This window comes from Gastrolobium bilobum, unplaced genomic scaffold (assembly GCF_033153095.1).
Source record: "Gastrolobium bilobum isolate Gb01-03AN ecotype WA unplaced genomic scaffold, APGP_CSIRO_Gbil_v1 utg37754, whole genome shotgun sequence".
In the NCBI taxonomy this organism is placed as follows: Eukaryota; Viridiplantae; Streptophyta; class Magnoliopsida; order Fabales; family Fabaceae; genus Gastrolobium; species Gastrolobium bilobum.
Genome location: NW_026897845.1, coordinates 13,211 through 34,643, shown reverse-complemented (window position 1 = coordinate 34,643; position 21,433 = coordinate 13,211). Strand labels below are relative to the sequence as shown.

Below are 21,433 nucleotides of genomic sequence, written 5' to 3'. Positions count from 1 at the left end.
CATACATTATCGAAAACAAATGAAGTAAATAAATCATACCGGCATCCATAATGTGTGCCCGGCTCTGGATGAGGAGGAAGGGGTGGAGCAATGGGTGAGAATCGTATCCATGCCCAAATTTGAAGGAGAATATGGCAACCACCCATGTCGCTTCGACGGGCATCTGTCACTTCACACAAATTCCTGAACAAGTGTGTCAAAACTGCAGATCCCCAGCTGAATCGGCCAATGTCCTCAAATCCTCCACCTAGCAACGGGACAAGCCGGCAACCAAAATTGCTACCTCCAAACTTGTCCGCCAGCAACCAAGTCCCCAACATCCGGGCAATGTGGGCTTTTGTGAAGTAGATCTCGGCAGCATGATTCCCCTCATGATCAGTCCATCGGGTATAATGTCGATCCAAGAATGAGATGCGGAGGTCGCCGGAATGATGGAACTCACCGGCATCTGGAACATGTCCAAAAACAGCAGCACAAGCAGCGTGCCAATCCTCAGAGGTCGATCCGATGACGACAGTACCGTCGGTCGGCAAGCCCAAGATGCCTGCCACATCTTGTAAGGTGATCGTCATCTCACCTTGGGTCATGTGAAAGGTATGTGTCTCTGGTCTCCACCTCTCGACCAGAGCACTAATTAAAAATGTATCTATCTGTGATAAATTACGCAGTTATCACGTGTTAACGAATTTTATTAAATAATTACATAAATACAAAATGACATAAATAACATACCTGGATATGTTGCATCCTGGCAACATGTCTGAAACCAGCCTGTCTGAGGTACTCTTCCACAACCTGTGGAATAGCACCGGTAGGTGGGCCCCCTTGTGGCTTCCCACGCCTAGTCTTAATCTTTCTTACATACTCAGTATTCCACACTCGCTGTGAAATATGACCTTTCTGCGTCCTCTTACGAAGGACCTCCCACCTGTACGACCCATGTATGATCCACATGTTGGGATCGGTGAGCTCTACATCCGAATCAGATCCCGAAGAAGATGATGACTCAGCCATTATCCTCAACTATATAATATAAAACAACATTTAAATTAATCACATGTAATGTCCCATTTTATTTACAATTTAATTAAGCAGTGACATAATTGATTATCACAAAAATTAAGCATATGCGTCATTTATTTAACTAGAATCGAAATTTATGAAGTCCCGCCAAAACGTAGAACAATTATTTATTTGCAATTAAATAATAATAATACATCGGACAAAAATAATATAATACTAACTGAATACTTAACCCTAGGTCACTACCAACTTGTCCAATACATACTAATCATCACACCTATCTAACTAAAAAGTTATGCACTCCCGCATTAATAACATCATACATACGAAATTTACGATGTCCCTAACACTATTTATAAATCACTAATTAATATGCTAAACCCTAATGCATAATTAAAAATTAATAATAATAACTACGTAATAGTAAAATTACTATATCATTACAACATTCATAGCATGCCACAAAATTTCCAAATGACTATCCTAATGTTCCAAGTCTCTAATATACAATCAATCCTAACATGTATTACTAACTAGCACTGTAATTTAAATGTATACATATGAGGTATTATGACCTTACCTACGTTGGCAGAGCTTCGCTACGAACCGCGGTTAGAGAGAGGTTGGAGAGAGGTTAGAGAGGTAAATGAGTAAGGAGTGAAAAAAGGAAAGTGGGATATATATAGGTTGCACATGAGACGCCCCATTTGGGCGTCACATGTGACGCCCTAATGGGGCGTCTTCTCCAAGGGAGAGACGCCTCACTGGGGCGTCACATGTGACGCCCAAAGGGGGCATCTCATTGTGCAACAGAAGTGTAATTTTTAACAAAACAACATTAAATGCGTAATTATTTTAATTAATTACATTATTTTAATTTTTTTTGCCATAGAAATAACATCAAAGTTTGTCTTCAACAAACGATGAACCTACAACTATAATTCAGCCATAATGAAATAAATGGCAAAATTAACACAGCATTCTAGGAAATTACTAACTTTGGAGACTAGATTTGTCAATAAACTATCAATGTGCAAAAAGCCAAAATTGAAGGTGCTCAGTCAAAAAAATCAATATAAACTTTCAATGAGGGATCGATTTACGGAAAATTGAAGAAAAAAAAAATGTCCAGAGGGACATTGACAGAGAATGAAATAAAGAAAATTGAATTGTTGATAGGGATGATAATAATTAGTGAGATAATAGTATAAATTATAGCTGAAGGAGAATCAATTTTTTTTTTTTTGAATACAAGGAGAATCATCTTAGGTAAGCTGACGATTAAGGAGGAGATGATTGAGATTGGTTACTATTTTAGTGAGTGGTGATTTCAACAAGGAAGCAATGAAAATGAAAGATGACTCCTTTGAAGAATGGTGGTATTTAGAACATAAAGAAGATTCTGTTTGTGTGAAAAATGTCATGCCATAACTTATTTCTAACCCTATGAGACCCAATAAGGTATAAGGCTGCTTAACTTCTTATTTGTAAGGAACAAGTGTAAAAGTGACCATTTATTCTTTAGTTAGTTGACGTATTGAACTTATTAGGATGATACATGTCGACAACCGAATAACACTGCTCCATAAGAGGAGAGAATATTTAGCGCTTCCGGCCCATATACACCAACAGGGAAGAGAGAGAATGTGAAGAGGGGGAAGACAGAGGGAGAAAAAGATATCGGATCAACTTATCAAGAATTATGAAATAACCCAAAGAGGTGCTAATAATGACATAACAAATTACTACTAAAAACCGTAAGAATCCCTGACGGATTTAAATCCATTTCAAAAAATTGACGAGACTACCGATGGACGAGTAATTATTTAAAAAAAATAAAAAAAATCTCCTTTTTAATTTGTCTATGGATCCACCAATGGGCGAATTTGTTGGTGAATAAAGATGTTTGTATTCCCATCTGTTATTGATCTTAAAGAAAACAATATCTCTTATTCTTAATCTTATATATTTCGTGAGATTTGGATATTATGACTCGGTGCAACATCGGAGCTTCGCCACCAATGCAGCAAAAGAATCCACTGGCCAACACAAGAGAAGATGATAGACCACACAGTATAAAACAGATGAACTAACTAAAGGAAGTCACAGACAATAATGTACATAAAATGATCAATCCATAAAGAATCTAACAGTCAAAATGTCGATGGATAATTATCTACGTTTACAATAACCAAATATGACATTTGCACTGTCACTAATCACAATTGACTTTTAACATTCTTTCTATTAAACAATGCTGCAGATTTGAAACACTCTTCATACCTGCCGGAAAAAGGAGGAAATCTCATCGTGAGTATGGCATCTGGATAAGTAATAATATGTTAGTTTTTAGAGAGAAAGCTGAGAAAAACAGCAAAAGGAAAGGACAAAAGAATACTTTGGTAGTGTTTATTAAATCACAAACAAAGAACAAAGGAGAGGAATCTCATCCAAGAGTTTCCCTACAACTGGGCCAGTGCTCTGTTTTTCCAAATTAACAAATCTCCCCTTTCTTCCTACTAGTCGTCCTTCTATTTAAGCTAAACCCATGTTCTTCTTTCCAACCTCTCTAACTTACTAAATAATTATTCTAACTATTGATACCCTTGTAACTAACTGTTGATATTTGGGAATTTCTAACATAATATGATAAAGCAGTGTTATTAAATACATTCTACCATCCTGCAAAAAGTCCAAAACTAAAAATAAGATTAAACTCACAGGACAACTAGAAATGTTGATATTTGGGAATTTCTAACATAATCTGATAAAGCAGTGTTATTAAATACATTCTACCATCCTGCAAAAGGTCCAAAACTAAAAATAAGATTAACTCCCAGGACAACTAGAAATACGGCAAGATTTCCTCATACAAGTATAAAGATTTCTAAATTAGACTCACACCTACGAACACACTATTTGCAGCAGCACTCGGTTTAAGAGGGTCCATTACATTAAAAATTAAAATATCCCAGCCCAGAATATCTAATCAAATTTAAATATACTAACTTGACTTTCTTCATCATGAATGTTACTGGTTAGAGGGTTCAAGTATTATTGTATTATTGCACTCGTGAAGATAAAATTTGCCACAAGGACATCGTTTATAGAAAACATCAAAACTTGAATGTAATATATAGATAACTCATACAAACAATTTCAAGAATTGAAAGCTTTTAAAGAGTTAAAAGGCCATAAAAATAACAAGCATGACTTCTATAAAGTTCAACAATGAAGAGATGAACCATAATTTGTGTCATTGATAATTGACATTTATATGGTCCTTCATATAGGAAAAAAACACATATGAAGTCAGCAGAGATAAGATATTTATATTTTCAAACTTCTTATAGATTGTTAGAAGATGTGGCTAGTTATCAAATTAGAAGGTATGGTCAAATCCAATTCAATTCCAATAAAAGACAAGTAGACCACCAAGTTCAAGCTCCACATATTATCTCTCAAAAGTATCAGTTTAGAAACATCGGAGCCTGGAAGCTGATCTGGCAAAGGTGGATGGAGGCAGCCAGGAACTGAAATTCTAGTAGCTTTCCAAAGCCTGAACATGGCAGCAGTACAAGATATTCTAGTCTTTAATGTAAACTCATATGGCATGTTTGTGTCTGTGTGAAGTCCCTAAGCATGGCTTATGCCGGCTTGTTTTGTTAGGTAGACATATTAATAACCAAACAGAAAAATGATACTTAGATGGGCTTTAAAAGGGAAAGACTATGGGTAGTTCAGCAGAGAATGACAGTAACTCAAACATTCTGAAAGTACTACTTGGGATGCAAACCCACTTATGACATTGAATGTTTCCAGTTCAATCTGACCTCCAATCCTTCTAACTGACCACATTAATCTTCCAAGTCCTATACAAATAAAAAAATATTAAAATAAGCTGTGAGTTGTGAAATTTTCCTTTCAATGCATCCACTAGCTGATAATATCCGTGATATAAGACATGACATGGAGGCATACTGCAACACAGCAAAATCCAACGTGTCTAGGTAAGTAGGTATTTTTTAAAGTCTTCTGTTGGGTTATGAGGGATGCAACATGTGACTATGATGTGGCCAAGTTTGCGTATAGCAGGAAAAAAAAAAAAAAGGCCAAGAGCCCAACCCATTGCTGAAATAGGAGGAAGTGGACAAGAGAAAGAAGTGGGAGCAGGAGCCCAATCCAATGCTGAAATCGGAGAAAAAGGCAAGAACAAAATGTGTGAGCAGATGGCAAAAATAACCGTAAGCAACACACAGAAAAGAGAAGAGAGAGTTTGTTACAAAACAGTACACGTGGCAAGCTGTGAATGGTGAGGAAGATTCCATGATCGTGGGAAGGGAAGAGGGTAATATTAAGGGAAATGAGGATGGTGAGGAAAAGGAAGGGAATTGAGTCAGAAAAGGGGGTGAATGAGGCGCTGGTTGGCAGGCCTCTGAGCATGGTAGGTTTTGGGGTTCTTTACTCAACTACACTTTAATTTCTTGTGACATTGTTATGTGTCCCGTGATTGCTCTACTGCAATTTATAGAGTCCTTATCTTTTGGAGTTTGTGAGTTGCAGGAGCTAGTCTCCAACATTTTCCATCAGTAATATAATACCATTTTTACCAGTACCATCAGACTACTCTCATATTCAAGCTTGAGCTATGAACTCAAATCTCCGAGAACCATAAAATTTCAACCATATCCTATAAAGATCACTTTCCCAATTAAACAACACAACATTTTTTGCATTTAAATGGTATAAAGATATTTTAGCAGCAGGCTTAAATATGTTTTAGTCCCTGCAAAATTGACCTTTTTTGGTTTTGGACCCTACAATTTCAAAATCTTTAAATTAGTCCTTATAAGTTCTACTTCCTCCCAATATCATTCTTATGATAGTGTGCTGCCAAAGAATGGACATTATGTTAAGAGATAAAATTCTAAATTGTTGAAACATATACAAGATATTAGAAAAGGGAACGCTTCATCTTATTCCTTCAATATACCAGGCCATTTATAGGCAAAATACAAAATCCAAGAAAAAATGAAATACACTGGTACGGCCCAGGCCCAGGCCCAAGCAATTCAATTGGTTAATGGGTTGTTAGGAGGGGAAGGATCTAGAAGGGATGTGCAACTGAAAATGGGCGGGAAGGTTAGCTATATAAGAGGGAGGCATGGGAAGCATGAGGGGATAATCTTGGATTTGGAATAGGCTTGGAACTTGGGAGAGACTAGGGCCTCTCGAATGCTCTAGAGTTGTCACTGTTATTGTCTATTTCCTTTACTCTAATTACCTTTCATTACTGTCATTGTAAGGTCTATTAGGAAACTTGTCTCTTTTATTGTAATTACTGATACATTGTATTTCTGTTTGCAAGTAAAATGCTTCTGTTTAGTTGTTTCTTTGAATCTGTTCTATTGATACCTATCAATTGGTATCAAAGCACTCCGATCCTAAGGGTGCTTTGAACCTAGCTATTATATAAAATAAAATAAAATGGAAAACAGATTTGAGAGATTGGAGAAGATGAGAAAAGCGGAGGAGACCCATGCAGAGATAATGAGGCTCCTCGACTAGATTTTACAGAACGTTTCTCAACTAAATAGAGGTTCGCGAAGAAGACGACCCGAGCGGCAACAGGGAGATCCAAGTTGTAGGAATGATGGAGAATTTTATGGTTCTATGGTTCACGAGAAGAAATTGGAGTTACTAGAGTTTGAAGGAGAAGAAGCCTATGGATGGCTAACCAAGGTAGTGCAGTACTTTGAAACGTATGAAATACCTGAAACAGAGAGGCTTCCTCGAGTTGCGAAATTGATGAAAGGTCAAGCTAGTGCTTGGTGGTGGTGCTGGAGCGGAATATATGTGAATGCCTCTTGGTGGGAATTTGTTACGGCGCTACTCAAACGATTTCAACCAGATTTTAGTATTTGCCATGAGGAAGTAGGTGCGGAACTGACAAAAACCGAATTGAAGATGGAAAAAAAATCCTGAAATGTGGAAGACGATGAGGAAGGAAACGATGAAGAGGAAAAAACGAAATTGGGCTTGGATAAATCATGATTTCGAAGTGGCTAGAGGAAGCAACTGGGCCGAAACAAATAAAATAACGCAGCCCATTTCTGCAAACAATTACCAGCCCACGCATACAAACCAAGTCGCAGCAAGTGGAAGGCACGTGACCAACAATTCCTCTCATTTTAACCCTAGGTTGGACAACACGAAGGCAACACAAACAGCAAAAGTGGCTGTCATGCGAACTAATTCGCGTGTCACCTCAGGCGAAAATTCTGCAAGTAGCTTGAAGGTGGACGTTGTGGAAAGCTATCGAACGGAGCGGTTGCAGAAACCAGCTACGTTGACAGAGAAGAAGACGAAGGAGACGACGGTGCGTGAAGCCATAGATGGAGAGAAGGAGGAAGAAGATGAACTGGAAGTTTTGAAGCCACAAATAGATTTACTACATTCTACTCCAGAGATCAAAATGCAGCAAGATTCCTTTTCGGAGGAGAGAACGAAAGCCAAGAACAAGCATGTGGCGAACGAGGAAGAAATCGAAATTCATAAGGAGAAGAACATTCAAGGAAAATTCTTGGGACCTATTGGCAGGAGTTGGGCCCCAGTTCTGAATCAGGCAGCATTGGGCCAGCAAACCAGTTTGGGTTCAGCTGAGGTTAAAGGGTGGACTGTTTTGAATATGGGCCAAGGGAATTCAACGAATCTAACCCATTCATCAACCGTGAATTCCAGCCTCTTGAATGTGGGTCATTTTAACCCAATTCAAACGGGTTCTTTAAACCCATCACCCGCTCCACAACATTACCCAAATATGGGTCAATCTAACCCGCGAAACACCAGCGAAATCCCTAGGACAGCGATCACGAAGGGGACAACTCAGACCATGAATTTGGGGGTCAGTGGTGATCCAGCTCGCGAAAGTCAAGCTCGTAATTGTCGACGTCTCCCACAAGCAGAGTTGCGAGATCGGCCAGTGGTGTTTCAAATGTGATGAGCAGTGGCACCCCAACCATAAATGTCAGGTCCGCCAACTACATCTGCTACTGGTTGACGCTAACGACGAGGAAGAAGGTGAGGGGAACGAAGATGGAGCGACGGTGGCAGCTATTCCAGACGTTGGCAAATCAGTAGAGGACCAAAACCCTTTACTTGAGGAGGTTGTCAATACCCAGGTCAGTTTCGCTAATTTTTCAGAGCTTGTCCTCCCGGGTGATGCACCTAGTAGCCTAGTTTCAAACCGCCTTGGATCATGGCTGATAGTCAAAATGGAGAAAGATGGAGCATAGAGATCTTGGAGCTGTCTTGAAGCATGGCATGAGTCAGGGGACTTTGAGGTAGTCCGGTATCACATCAAGGTATGTCATTGGCCTTTTGATGTTGAAGAAAGAAAACAATTTTGGAAAGCACATTTGTTCATTGAAGAGGAATTCAAGAAGGCTGTTTGGACTCAATGGCCTAAAATTAGAGTGAACTTTGTGGGATTTTGTAGGAATTATGTTCTTGACATCTCGGAACAAAATCAAAATCATAATAGGGTTTGCATAGTTAATAAAGACAAACATGATATTTTATATGTTGTGAATTCTGATTTTTTGAGAATGGAAGGCACACAAGAATATTCACTGCCTAGTTGTGTGAACCGGTGGAAAGTTACTGGAAATCTGATAAATGGAGCTCATGTTACTAGTTCCAAACGGGTAGATAAGGGTTCAAGTGCAGAAACGGAATGGGACCTTGGTGGGCTCTCTGATGTTTTAGAAAGCCATTGTCATATACCTTTCATGTAGTGGGATCCGGGTGGTGGAGGTTGTGCCATCTCTTGCCTTAATGGATCCTTAAGGTTCAAGCAATGGGATCCCGGAGGCAACATCTTTGTTATCTGTACTCACCTTGAGGACAAGGTGATTATTTTGGGGGGGGGGGGGGGGGGGGTATTGATACGGCCCAGGCCCAAGCAATTCAGTTGGTTAATGGGTTGTTAGGAGGGGAAGGATCTAGAAAGGATGTGCAACTGAAAATGGGCGGGAAAGTTAGCTGTATAAAAGGGAGGCATGGGAAGCATGAGGGGATCATCTTGGATTTGGAATAGGCTTGGAACTTGGGAGAGACTAGGGCCTCTCGCATGCTCTAGAGTTGTCACTGTTATTGTCTATTTCCTTTACTCTAATTACCTTTCATTACTGTCATTGTAAGGTCTATTAGGAAACTCGTCTCTTTTATTGCAATTACTGATACATTACATTGTACTTCTGTTTGCAAGTAAAATGCTTCTGTTTAGTTGTTCCTTTGAATCTGTTCTATCGATGCCTATCATACACCAATGAAGGGGCTCATTACAATACCAATAAAAAGTCCCATTTCACCACTAATAAGAGCCCATACCAATAAATACCCATAAACACCAATTGCACCACATAATTATATCACTAATAAACATCAATAATACCACACCAATAAGCATAACTATTCAGCTTTCTGACTAACACAAGAAAACAAAGAGACAAAAGACTTTTCTACACAAATAGTTCCCACTTCCCAGCACTTGGTCGCTGCTAGCTCAAAGGCAATGCCGCCTATTACCTATATCTAAAATGTGACCGAAGAAAAAGTAATTCTCTAATGAGAAAGAATGGCTATCACTACAATCACATCCACAAAAATCCAAAAGCAAACTGAGAGCATGAACTAACAGCTTAGAGCTACCTCATCATTTTACTTCCGGCATTAAAATAGGAAACACTATACAATAATTATAGCATGAAGCCAACCATATGAAAGAAACGAAATTGAAAAGAGAAAACAGTGAGTTCCTTACTTAAATATGAAACATTGAGTGTTACTCAATCGAGGTCTTCTTGCCTGGTTTCTGATTCAAAATTACAATTTGATTCCCCATCACTGTTTTGGCTGTTATTGGCATTCCTAACATTGCTTGTCTCAGCAACTGAAGAAAACTGCCTAAAGGGCCATGGCAAAGGAACCCTAAACCTCTGCTCCCTGGGTGACTCTCCAAACGAATCAGCGGCACCTACACCTACAGATTGGCCCCGATTCTCTGGAGCCCTTTGCTCATAGTCAGGATCATCAGTTGGTAACTCATGACGACACACGGGACAAGAATTGTGCAATTCCAACCAGGGCAGGATGCAATCGGAATGATAAATGTGTTTACACGGCATCTGCTTGGCCAATTCCCGGAGCTCGAATGTGTCTTTACACACTGCACACTGCGACGAATCCGAAGCCAACAATTCTTCTGTAATCGAGATGTTGGGGAGCCCCTCGATAGCAGACTTGGAGGCTGGGGGTGTCCCGTACCGGTTGGGATCGTTCTCCGCAAGGTGCTGAATCAATTGCTCCAGACCGGGCCCGAAAAAGTAATCGCCAAGGTTGAGATTGGTGGGGAGACGAAATGTTCCACTAGGGTCCCCCGAGTTGTCGATCACGAACTGAACATTAGCGCCACCAGCCCTCAGGGTTTGAATGTAGTTCTGAAGGAAAACCAAAGGGTTAAAGGCGTCGGCATCTCCGAATGGGGACGATCGACCGCCGAAGAGAGTGGGGAGATCGTCGCTGCCAAACTCGTAGGTGAAAGACAAGGAATGAGGATTGTTTGGAATTGGATTTTCCACTTCCATGATGAAGCCACCGTTGCAATCGGGGCAAACGACGAGATCAGAGGAAGGAGTAAAGGTGACAGTGCGGTTGCACTGATAGCAGAAATATTGCTGAGGAGCGTCGGAGGTAACGCCGCCGCCGGCAGAAGACATGTCAATTCGAAGGTAAATAGAGAGAGAGGATACAGCGCGAGGTATAAGGAAAATGAAAAGAAGAGGACCAAACAGCGAAAGGGTTGCAAGTAACAAAGGAAACTCAGGAGGGAGAGAGAGAGAGAGGGGACAGGTGGCACAATTGTAAAATTGTCAACATCGAAGCCAATGGGTGGTGGATTCATGGGTTGATGGGACATGTCCCAGACTCCCAGACATACTTTCTCCATACCATACTATTATCTCATTTTTATATAGTTTTTGAGTTTTATAATTCTTTTTTTCTACTTGATATGAATTTTACGGAAGAGTGATCATTTTGTCACACTTAACAAAAAAATTTATCAGATTGTCACGTCAATAGTAAATTTTGTCAAAATGACACGCTGCACCCTTAGCCGTCGTTGAAGAAGTCTGAAAATAATTAAGAGTTAAGATAAGATAATGTGAATTAGTTATATTTTCAGACTTCTTCAACGACAGCTAAGGGTGCAGCGTGGCATTTTGGCAAAAGTTACTGTTGGCGTGGCAGGCTGGTAAATTTTTTTACCAAGTGTGGCAAAATGGTCATTTTACACACAATTTTTTTTAATATGTGGATCTTCTATGACTTTTTTTCTTTCTGGCATAAAAATCATCTTCTTATATAAGATGAAAATTATAAAACCTATAGTTTTTATTATTTAATTATAGTTACATTTTTTTTTTTACAAATGTATATTTGTTATCAAGGGCGAAGAAGGCCTCTTTCGGCTAATCCTCTGAGCTACAGGCCCGACCCCCTTTGTGAGGAGGCACCCCTTCTCCCGAATAATAAAAATAAGATAAATGTTATGTAAACCAGAAGAGAGTAGATGTGACAACCTCCCTTGTACGCGTCCAAGGGAGTTGTCTGCTAAGCGGATTAGAGTCGAACGAATTTTTTTTAAAAAGACTAAGAACTGCATTTTCAAGTTACTAATTCACTCTTATATTTAAAATCTAGTGGTTTACTGAAATCAGAGTGCAGCTTTACAAAATACATGAATTGCTGAAATAGTAGTTTTCCTGAAAAACCTTGCTGCCTTGAGAAAATCGTGTAAAATCAAGTTCAGCAGCTTAAAAAAATATTCTTTGATACAAGAAAACTAAATATTCGGGGCTATACGTGCATATAAAAATCATTTCATTCGGAGGTGTTTAGCCCCTCGAAACAGAATTCGCAAGGTGAGAGATAATTCAATGAAATTGTTCCAAAACGACCTGACGTGTAAAAATCATAATAAATCAAGCTTTCAGAATTTCATTGTAAAGTTTTTATAATATGAAACTAGACACCTGGGGCTATGCGTGCATATAAATTATAAGTAAATTGGAGATCTGTAGCCTCAGAAGAGGAACTCGCAAAGTGCCCGTAAAAATAGTTTACAAATCAGCATTCAAAACGTACAGAAAATAGATGTGTAAAGTATGAGCAGAATCTTACAACTTACAACTAATCATAAAGATCCACATACAAAAATTTATGGCATGTTCTAACATTTTCTTCCAGCATCTAAAAATATTACATCCTACTATAGTGATCAGCCAACAATCAATAGACACAACATGTCATCATCAAAATTCCCAAAATAGCAGCATCAATTAAACAATACATATCCAACCCCGAAGGGGTGAGAAAAATCTCAGTAGTGTGATAGTAAAACCAATAATGCAACAATATTAAACTAGACACAGAATTCCAAAACAGTCGCATCAACATTTAAAATTCTGTACAGCTGTTAATCATCATCTTATTGCGCATATAACGCCATGGTCATGTATATTCATAATAGTCATAATAGTGCGTATATAACGCCATTTCCTTGTTAGTGCGTATATAACGCCATCATTACGCTCATAGCACCGTCGTGCGCGTACTAACATACACAGTGGATATTCCATGATGGCTCCGCAAAGGTGAATTCCAACTGCGGCCTATGCGGATGGAAGCCAAGTGTCCCATACCCTGGTACCGAAGGGATGCCTATATGATGCGTGCTTAAACGTATGCATATTTATATAAATATTCTAATCCATGAACAGCATGAAATTCGTGCATGTATGCCATGATATGCTTCACACACACAAAAAAAACAAATGAATTATGAGGTGTATATGCATGACTAGATCATCATCATAATAGCATATATTTCATGTACTTTCCGTACAAAGCTGCCACATAACAATTACTTCTCATACATGATTTTCCATCTTGTCACATTCATAGGCAGCATACATAGCATACATATAGCATATAACAGCACATTAATCCAAGGCACGTGTGAGCAACAATTCACAATTCTATACGCTAGCTAATAGTCACATTAGGTAATACCACCAAACACTTACCTTGTGTCCAAGCAATAATCAACAGCACCAAAATTCAGCTCACTCAATAAGAGTTACGTGCACCTAAATACATGTGTGACAAGTTAGAATTGGTTTCATGCTATTCCTATAATTTATCAACAAATTTTCATGCTTCTAATTCTTATTCTGTAATCGGTTTCCATACATACAATTCGGTTTTTCATGGTCCCTAGACTAAATTGAATTTTCTTATTTAGAGTTAATACCCCAATTCGTTAACAGTGAAAAAAATCCATATTAATCCTATAATTTCCAAGTCATTTCCATTCTTCCCATTCTTGTATTTTATTCGATTTATCAAGCATCTACAGCTAATGGTTCACTGCCTAAATTTTTATCCCAACAATTGCTAGCAAAACAAAATCTCCAAGGTTTCACAAGCATGCAGGTTCGGTTCTCTTAGCATTAAAAGGTGTTTATGACTTTCCTTTATATAAGCAACTCCACTCAGCCTAAGAGTGCGCTAAGAGGGTTTACTAACGTGCTGTACATTTGGTTTAACTCATGTAAATCTACTAAATTCCTTTCTAATACCGTGAACAGTCTCCACCTTAGGAAAAACTATATTCCAAGCTTCAAAAATAACCCTCTGTATTTGTACACACAATGCCCAACTCGGTTTAAACATGGCAAAATTGGGAGGATAAAATTTGATAAAACTACTCCTTAACCTACACTTGTAAGTTCAGGTTTTAAGACAGAATTTGGTGCACATAATTTATCCATGTATTCAAAACTTTATACCAAGCTTGAGTGAGACTGAACAAGGTCTTAGACCAGCTGAGTATATAATTTCAGTACACACCAAGTTACCCAATTTTTCCAATCCACACAGAACCAGTTTCTATTATGAAAGGTGTTTAGGATGTTTTATTCATATTTTTACCCTACAACTTATGGTGCGCTAACATGAACTAAGACAAACTGTCCAATTTATTTCATTCCAGTAAAGCTGGATACAGCAGCATACGCGCATTATTTTCCAAGTTCCAAAATTTTGCTATAGACATGCATGCAACCAAAATATACGGTTTGAAGGGAATTAAGTGAGGGATGGCACAAACAGAAAATCATTTCCTTGAATACCACAAAACCGAAACAGAGAAAATGGTAGGACTAGGTTCATGCTAATTTACCTCCTTACAAATGAGCTACGGTTCACAATTAAGCCAAGAATAAAGTCCCCAACGTAGGTGTCAAGGTTCTCACTCTTTTACTCTCCCAAGTCCACGAACTCAGCCACATGCAAGGGAGTTTATTTAGTCTCAATGAATCCGATTCCCAGCTCCTTGATGATGGTTGCTTTGGCTGGAAAGGAGAAGAAGAGATCACTGATTCTGCATGCAGAGGGACTCTTCATCAACCGAAGGTGGTAGAATGGAGCAAGGAAGCAGCAAAGAATTTACTTCTCCACCTAGTTGTGTCTAAGGCCGAACCGAAAGGGGAAAGAAAAAGGAAGTTAGATGATGGTGGTTCTTCTGCTGGTACAGCCCACGGTTGTGAGGGCAAGGAGGGGAATGGATCGGTTTAGGACAACATGCATAAGGTCATCTCCATATGGTTAGAGTTTTACGCATAAGAGCAGCTGAGTTACTCAGATTTTTCTAAGAGAATTGAAGCACACATAGAGTATTCAGTTTTAATGGATTAACAGATACATCCTTGGAGACAAATGGTGGTTTGGCCGAACCATGGAGCAAGGGAACAAATGTCCAAGTGTCCCCCTTTGTGTGTAGGGTGGCGGACATGCAAGGAGAAGTAGAAGGGCATGTGGCGGTCATGCAAGGGAATAAGAGGGCTAGGTGTCACGCATGCAAGAGGTTAATGATATTAGTTGCCAAGTGTAGATCCTAAACCAATCATAGACTGCCTTAAAGGACTCTTAAGATAAGGCTAAGATAACAAGGGTTTAGGGCTGAATTAGGTCTCTCCTAATGGCTCATGGGCCATCGACTTAGGGGGAAATTGGGTTCTAGAATTTAAGTTCACATGCTCTCATACCTTGTGAATTAACTCATGCATTATTATTTTATGTACCCTCCAATTATTAACTAAGGGTTTATTCTTTGTAATAACATTAATCACATACCTTTAAAGAGTAAGTAGTGTTATGCTTTCTATATACTATAATTTAATTATTGCTATACTTATAACTAGAACTTCACATGGGTAAAATAGGTACTCACCTTCCATGATGATACCAACAATCCCTAATTTAATTTAACTCCATTCTAAAGCAAACATTTAAATAATCCGAAGGCAAATACTCTACCACATTCCTAATTGTAATTTATATAGGTTCCTAATTAGACGGGATGTTAAAGTAGAGATAACTTTTCATTGTATTGGAATATCTTTGAGCTTTACATGCTTATATTTATCAACTCTAAATACATTGTAAGTTAAAACTTAACCAATAATTACAATAAATTATTTCTAGGAGCTATAAATTGGAATAATATTTTAGAGTTATTGATACCCATATAATTATATTTTTATAACACTCCCTTGGGTGTTCATTGAAATGATGGACATCCATACAATTATATTATTATCTCGGTGAAACTTTATTAGAAAAACCCAGTGGGAAATAAAATTCTAGTAAATGAAAAATAGTATATATTTTTAGTAATACGTATTGCAAGTCGCCTCATTAAAAATCTTAGTAGGAAAATGCAATGGATCAAAATTTTGGTGAAGGAAAAAGAGTGCAACACATATTTTACTCCCCCTTAATTGATAACATCATTTAATATATCTGAGTCTGCGAATTTTGGTCTTATATATCAGCTTCACATCTTAGTAAATAAATCTATCAAATTATCTTTTGAACAAATTTGTTGAACGACATGAAATAATTGTGCTTCCACTTGTTCGACTTTTTCACCTTAAGTCTATTAACAGGATTTAACTCTTCTATACAAAGATACTGCACTAGGTCCAAACACTTTACGTATTTAAAGTGGATTTAATTTTGCATGAATTGCATCTTTCTATTTCGGCGAATTATTTCTCTATTTACATTTTTTTTAAGAGATTTAGTTTCAAGATCCTCGTCTTGTATCATCATTTCATTTTATTCAAAAATGTTGTCAAAAACTATATTTTTGTGGTTCCAACTTTTTCCTATAATGACATAACTAGTAGATATCTCTTCATTTTCATTATTTTCACATACCTGAATCTCCCTTGAGGTTTAATGTAAGTTATATCTTCAGAATTAACAATTGTCTCCAAATTAGAATCATCTTGAATATTTGCTTATTTCCTCTTTTTGAGGATTTTTATCCTTGGAATTGATTAATCTTCCAAGTTTCAAGCATGATTTAGTTTCATTTGCACTAATAGATTATCCTGTTAGGACATCAATTTAAATTGGAGCATTTACAACTGGAATGTAAGATTGTGTAACTCATCGTAGGTCAGTAAAATCATCTGATAGTCGATCAATAATATCTTTTTATCATAATTGCTCCGTGCAATTATGTGAGTTGACAAAAAAATTCTGTAACAAAAATAGAAATATTAAACCCCTAAATAAATAGGTAGAATTATAATAAAATAAATAAAATTAAACTATTAGAATAATAATATTAATTTATTCTTTAACAACCATTTACATGTATAACAATGATGTATTCAAATAAATCTATCGATAAACATAAAAGGCAGATGTGGATGATATTTGAATAAAACACTTTTTATTTGCAGTAGTCATATGGCTCATTAGCTTGTTCAATTCAATGTCGTATTATTCATCACATCAAGTTTTTTTTATTATTGCAAGGAAAAAGTTAAAAAAATCATATATAATTTAATATTTTATCACTTACCTCTTGTAATTCTCTTTTTTAATCACTCCTCTATTTTTTATTTTTTACAGAGGCAAAATGAACAAATTAGCCAAATATTTAACTATATTAAAGATGAATTTGAATGAGTAAAATCACAAGAAGGTAAGTGATAAAAAAACAGGCGAATTAAATAGTTTTAGAGCACATCACTATTTTTTTTTTGAACTTTCCCAATTTTATATTATTTCCTTCTTAACCGAAAAGGTTAATCCCCATCAAGCCCCGAACTAAGAAGCACAGACATGTTAATTTTTATGAAAAATGCATGTCGAACACGTGTTGGACACCGACATGTTCCGACACACGTCCAACACGCGATAAACATTTTTCGACATGCGGTCAATGCTCCGACAAGAAATCAAGCAAGTCTTCAAGAAATCAAGTATGTTTTCAAGGAATTCATGACAAATGATGACAAGTTAATCATGGAATTAACATGATAATAAAAACAAGGATACAATTCATGTCAAACAAGTCAATTGGGACCCAAATGTAATTATAAGAAAATATTGTGTGTCAAAGTCTAAATATGGTAAAGTTTAGGGACCAATTTACAAAATGATATTAGTTCAAGTTAATTATGTTTAGGAATTAAGATATTAATGGTTGAAAAATTATGGGATTTAGTTGTAATTTTGAAAAAGTTAAGTGAGTCAAAGTTTGACTTCTCATTTATTGGTTATAAACTTAACAAAGTGGTCATCTTCTCATTTTATTCCCACGACTTGAGCCCCTTCCCTGCACATATGAATCGAGCCACCATAGGAGAGAAGAGCAAGCTTAGTTCTTCACTTTGAAGCAAATAAAACATCAAGTTTTCTTCACAAGAATGATCCTTGTCATCTTAGGAGTAAAACATTACCACTAGTTCACCTTAGGAAGCTTTGAATTTTCTTTTTTTCCTTCCTCGTGGCTTCGACCTGTACACTGTTCATAGAGCAAGAATGGGTTGTTTTGGTGTGTTGATGCTTGAGGAATGATCTCTAGGTGATTCAGAGCTTATATAAAGTGAGAAACTCCAATTTAAATGGTTGGATGCTTCGGTGGAATTCTAGGTTTTCATGGTTTTTGGGCTGAATTTTGATATGTTGAAACATGATGTTATGATATACATTTGATGTGGGATGTGTTTCTTGATCAATTTGGAGTTGAATGAACTATTAAAAAACTAATAAAAACATGAAGGATTGGTGAAATTTTATGGGTGCAATTCAGCCATCATGGAGAAATTAGTGTAGATGAAGTTTTTGATGATATGTTAATGAGGATTAATGTGTATTAATTAATGGAGTATTGAATAGTTTGAATAATGGTCATTGAAAGGATGTAAAATTGGATGGAATCTTGGTGAAATGCCTATGGTTCCATTCGGCTATCATGTGTAAATGGTGCTTGGAAGTGTGTTGGTATTGAGTTGTATAATGGATATTGTTCCTTGATAATGTTGGGACTTTGAGAAATTGATTGGAACAAATAATAAATCAATTTTTGGAAAACAATTTTTGAGTAACCAAATTTGATCCTGTTTTTTTAAAAAGTATATCTTAATTTATAGGACTCCAAATGAAGCGTGATTTGTACGAAATTAAAGCCATACATGTCCCCTATAACATATCAAAAATTTTGGGACAATCTAAACATAAATGAAATTTTAGTGTATTAATGAGTACATACTGCCAATGCTGTAAAACCCTTCAAGGCAGTTTCGATTTCAATCTTCATTAAATAAGTGTTCCTTTTTATATTTGTCATTTTTGCTCCAATACAATTAAATGATGTCCTAGCTTTGGGAAATCTTGGCAAGTTGGTGTTTTGGACATGTTATGTTTTAGCCCTTTTTATGGAAAGGTCTAGGGTTTAGGGGTTAGGGGTTAGGGTTGAGGGTGTTGAGGGTTTGGTGTTTCGGGTTTGGGGTTGGGGTCGGGGTTCGAGGTTCAGGGTTCAGATTTCAATCTTCATTAAATAGGTGTTCCTCTTTATATTTGTCATTTTTTCTCCAATACGATTAAATGATGTCCTAGGTTTGAGAAATCTTGGCAAGTTGGTGTTTTGGACATGTTATGGACCCATATAAGGGGCCCATTAAGTGATAGGCCCAACCAGGAGCAATCCAAGATCTGAATCAATAATAATCATGGATAAATATCCATCAAAGATACTAATCCTAATATGACAGCATAGCAAGCAGGCCTGGGTCCTTATCAGAGGTACCAAAGGCCTATCCACGCTACCCACAGGTAACCTCTATAAATACAAGGTAAACCCTAAAGGTACGTTACGCTCTCTCTCTCTTACTGTTATGCTGTCACTGTGCGCACACACACCCCATTGGCTAACGCCGTTATAGTATTCTGGGCACAGTGATCTGCTTGACTCAAGGGTATCTCCTTTATAGATACCTTGGAGAGGGCACCAGATCCAAGAGAAACATACCAGCCTATTGGGCTGAACATCTCTGTCCCAAAGACAGAACATTGGCGCCGTCTGGGGGAAAATTCTTCTCTGAATTTGAAGTTCCCCCAATCTGACGAAGGATGACAATCCAAACAAGGAGTAGTAGTCAACAGCCACCCCAAAACCAGAACCAACCCCTAGATCCAGTTCTGGAAGAGGCAAATCAGCCTCAACACCAGCTAGGAAACGATGTGGATTATGATCACATCCATGTCAGTCAAGATGTCTCAGACACCGCTTCCATTCCAGTGTGTCATGATAGGGGTGCTGATCCAATTATGGCTCCAGTAAGGAACAACCCTCCCCAGCACCCTAGGGATCTTGCTGCGCGTATTGCCCAATCAGCCGATCCAGACACTCGGCTGGCTCAGAATGCATTTGCTGCGATTATGCAGCGAATTGCAGAGATGGAAAATCTCAATAACCTTCAGCGGCAACAAGATTTCCAGACGATACGAGCGGAAAATAACAGGGGAATGCGAGACCTGGAACAACGCTTAACGGAGCTAACTAGACCAAGGGCAACAGAAAATGAAGGCCAGCGTGCAAATGGCCGGGAAGGAAATCGCGACTTGGTTCATCAGAATCGGGTTGCTGAGGTGGAAAATCGTGAAAGGCCCAATCCGGTGAACACAACAAACCTGAACTGGAGAACCAGACGGCGGGTGGCCAAAATGCTGTTATGTAGGCCGTGAATCAAAACCCTTTAGCACAAGCTAATGGGCAGAGGGACCGGGATGGGATCCACACCAACCAGAATGCTCAGATCATCAGAGGACGCGTTGAACCCGGTGGTTACAGAAGGAAGTACAGCAGGGGGCAGTATAATAACAGCCCTTTCACCGGTGAAATATTGAACGCTTCTTTCTTGGAGGATTTCGATTCGGCACGCTTGCCAAAATATGATGGAAGTCAAGACCCACAGGTCCATATCGATGCTTTTGATACAGACATGTACATCCGAGGGATAGATGAGCCTCCCATATCTCGGATATTTGCTATAACCCTGACTGGGATTGCACAGGCGTGGTTCTCTACCTTGCCCGCTAACTCCATTGGGTCCTTTGAAGAATTTGGGGAGAAGTTCCTCTTAAACTTTGCGACAAGAAAGAAACATCCGAAGTCCGAGTTCTCACTTGGAAAGATACGTCAACAACCCGGAGAAACCCTCCAGAGATACCTCAATCGGTTCAAGGACGCTGGATTGCAGGTGCCGGGTTTACAAGAGAACGTCCACGTACATCTCATTATGGCTGGTTTGGATGGTGCATTGATAACACATATTTATTTACACTTATTTATTACTCTTGGGTGGTATTTTTATGATTTATGTGAATTAAATAAAGGTCTTTTGGGTCAAATCAGAATTCTAGATTTTAATTGATTTTCGTCATAATTTTCCAGATTTACACTACTTTTGTATTTTGACCATATCTCACTCTACAGATGTCTGATTGACTCCGTTCTTGTTGCATTTTTTCAGCTAATAGATAGGGCTACAATCTCTATTTAATCTACTAAAGCCCAATTCGGTCGAGAAGATGGTCTAAACCTGAGCCCAAGATGGACATGTTTTGCTGGAAATTTATTTTGACGTTTGGACTTAAGTTATAATTTTGAACCCAATGTACATGAGGCCCAGAGCCATTATTTCTGTTTTGTTTCCTTTTATTTTGGGTTGGATTTGTAGAGCCCGAAGCCCAGCTTGATTAGGGGTTAAAAGGGCGAGAGTAGAGACCTTGTGGAGAATCTTTCGTTTGAGTTTGAATTATACAGTTTTGAAATTAATATAATTTTCGTCTCTTTTCTCTCCTCTTTTCTTTAATCAACCCAAGGGTTGAGGATTCCATGGTTGAATCTTGAGGACCTGCGCCTCATTTTGAACCAAATACGTTTCTCTTTCCAACTCAGTTTGGCATCGCGCGATTGTGG

At 38.1% G+C, this 21,433-nt stretch overlaps 1 protein-coding gene across 2 annotated transcripts; it reads right to left on the bottom strand.

The window, feature by feature from the left end:
* Positions 1–3,133: 3,133 nt before the first annotated feature.
* On the bottom strand, positions 3,134–10,833 carry LOC133310800 (E3 ubiquitin-protein ligase RING1-like). 2 transcript variants are annotated; one of them, XM_061511788.1, is made up of 2 exons: positions 9,848–10,833; positions 3,134–3,346 (listed from the first exon to the last, which is right to left on the bottom strand). In XM_061511788.1, the coding sequence occupies exon 1, from the start codon at positions 10,800–10,802 to the stop codon at positions 9,873–9,875; it is 930 nt and encodes a 309-aa protein (XP_061367772.1). In that variant the 5' UTR covers positions 10,803–10,833; the 3' UTR covers positions 3,134–3,346; positions 9,848–9,872. The 2 variants fall into 2 exon arrangements, with proteins under 2 accessions (XP_061367772.1, XP_061367771.1); XM_061511787.1 differs by having other exon boundaries at positions 3,134–3,306.
* Positions 10,834–21,433: the final 10,600 nt, after the last annotated feature.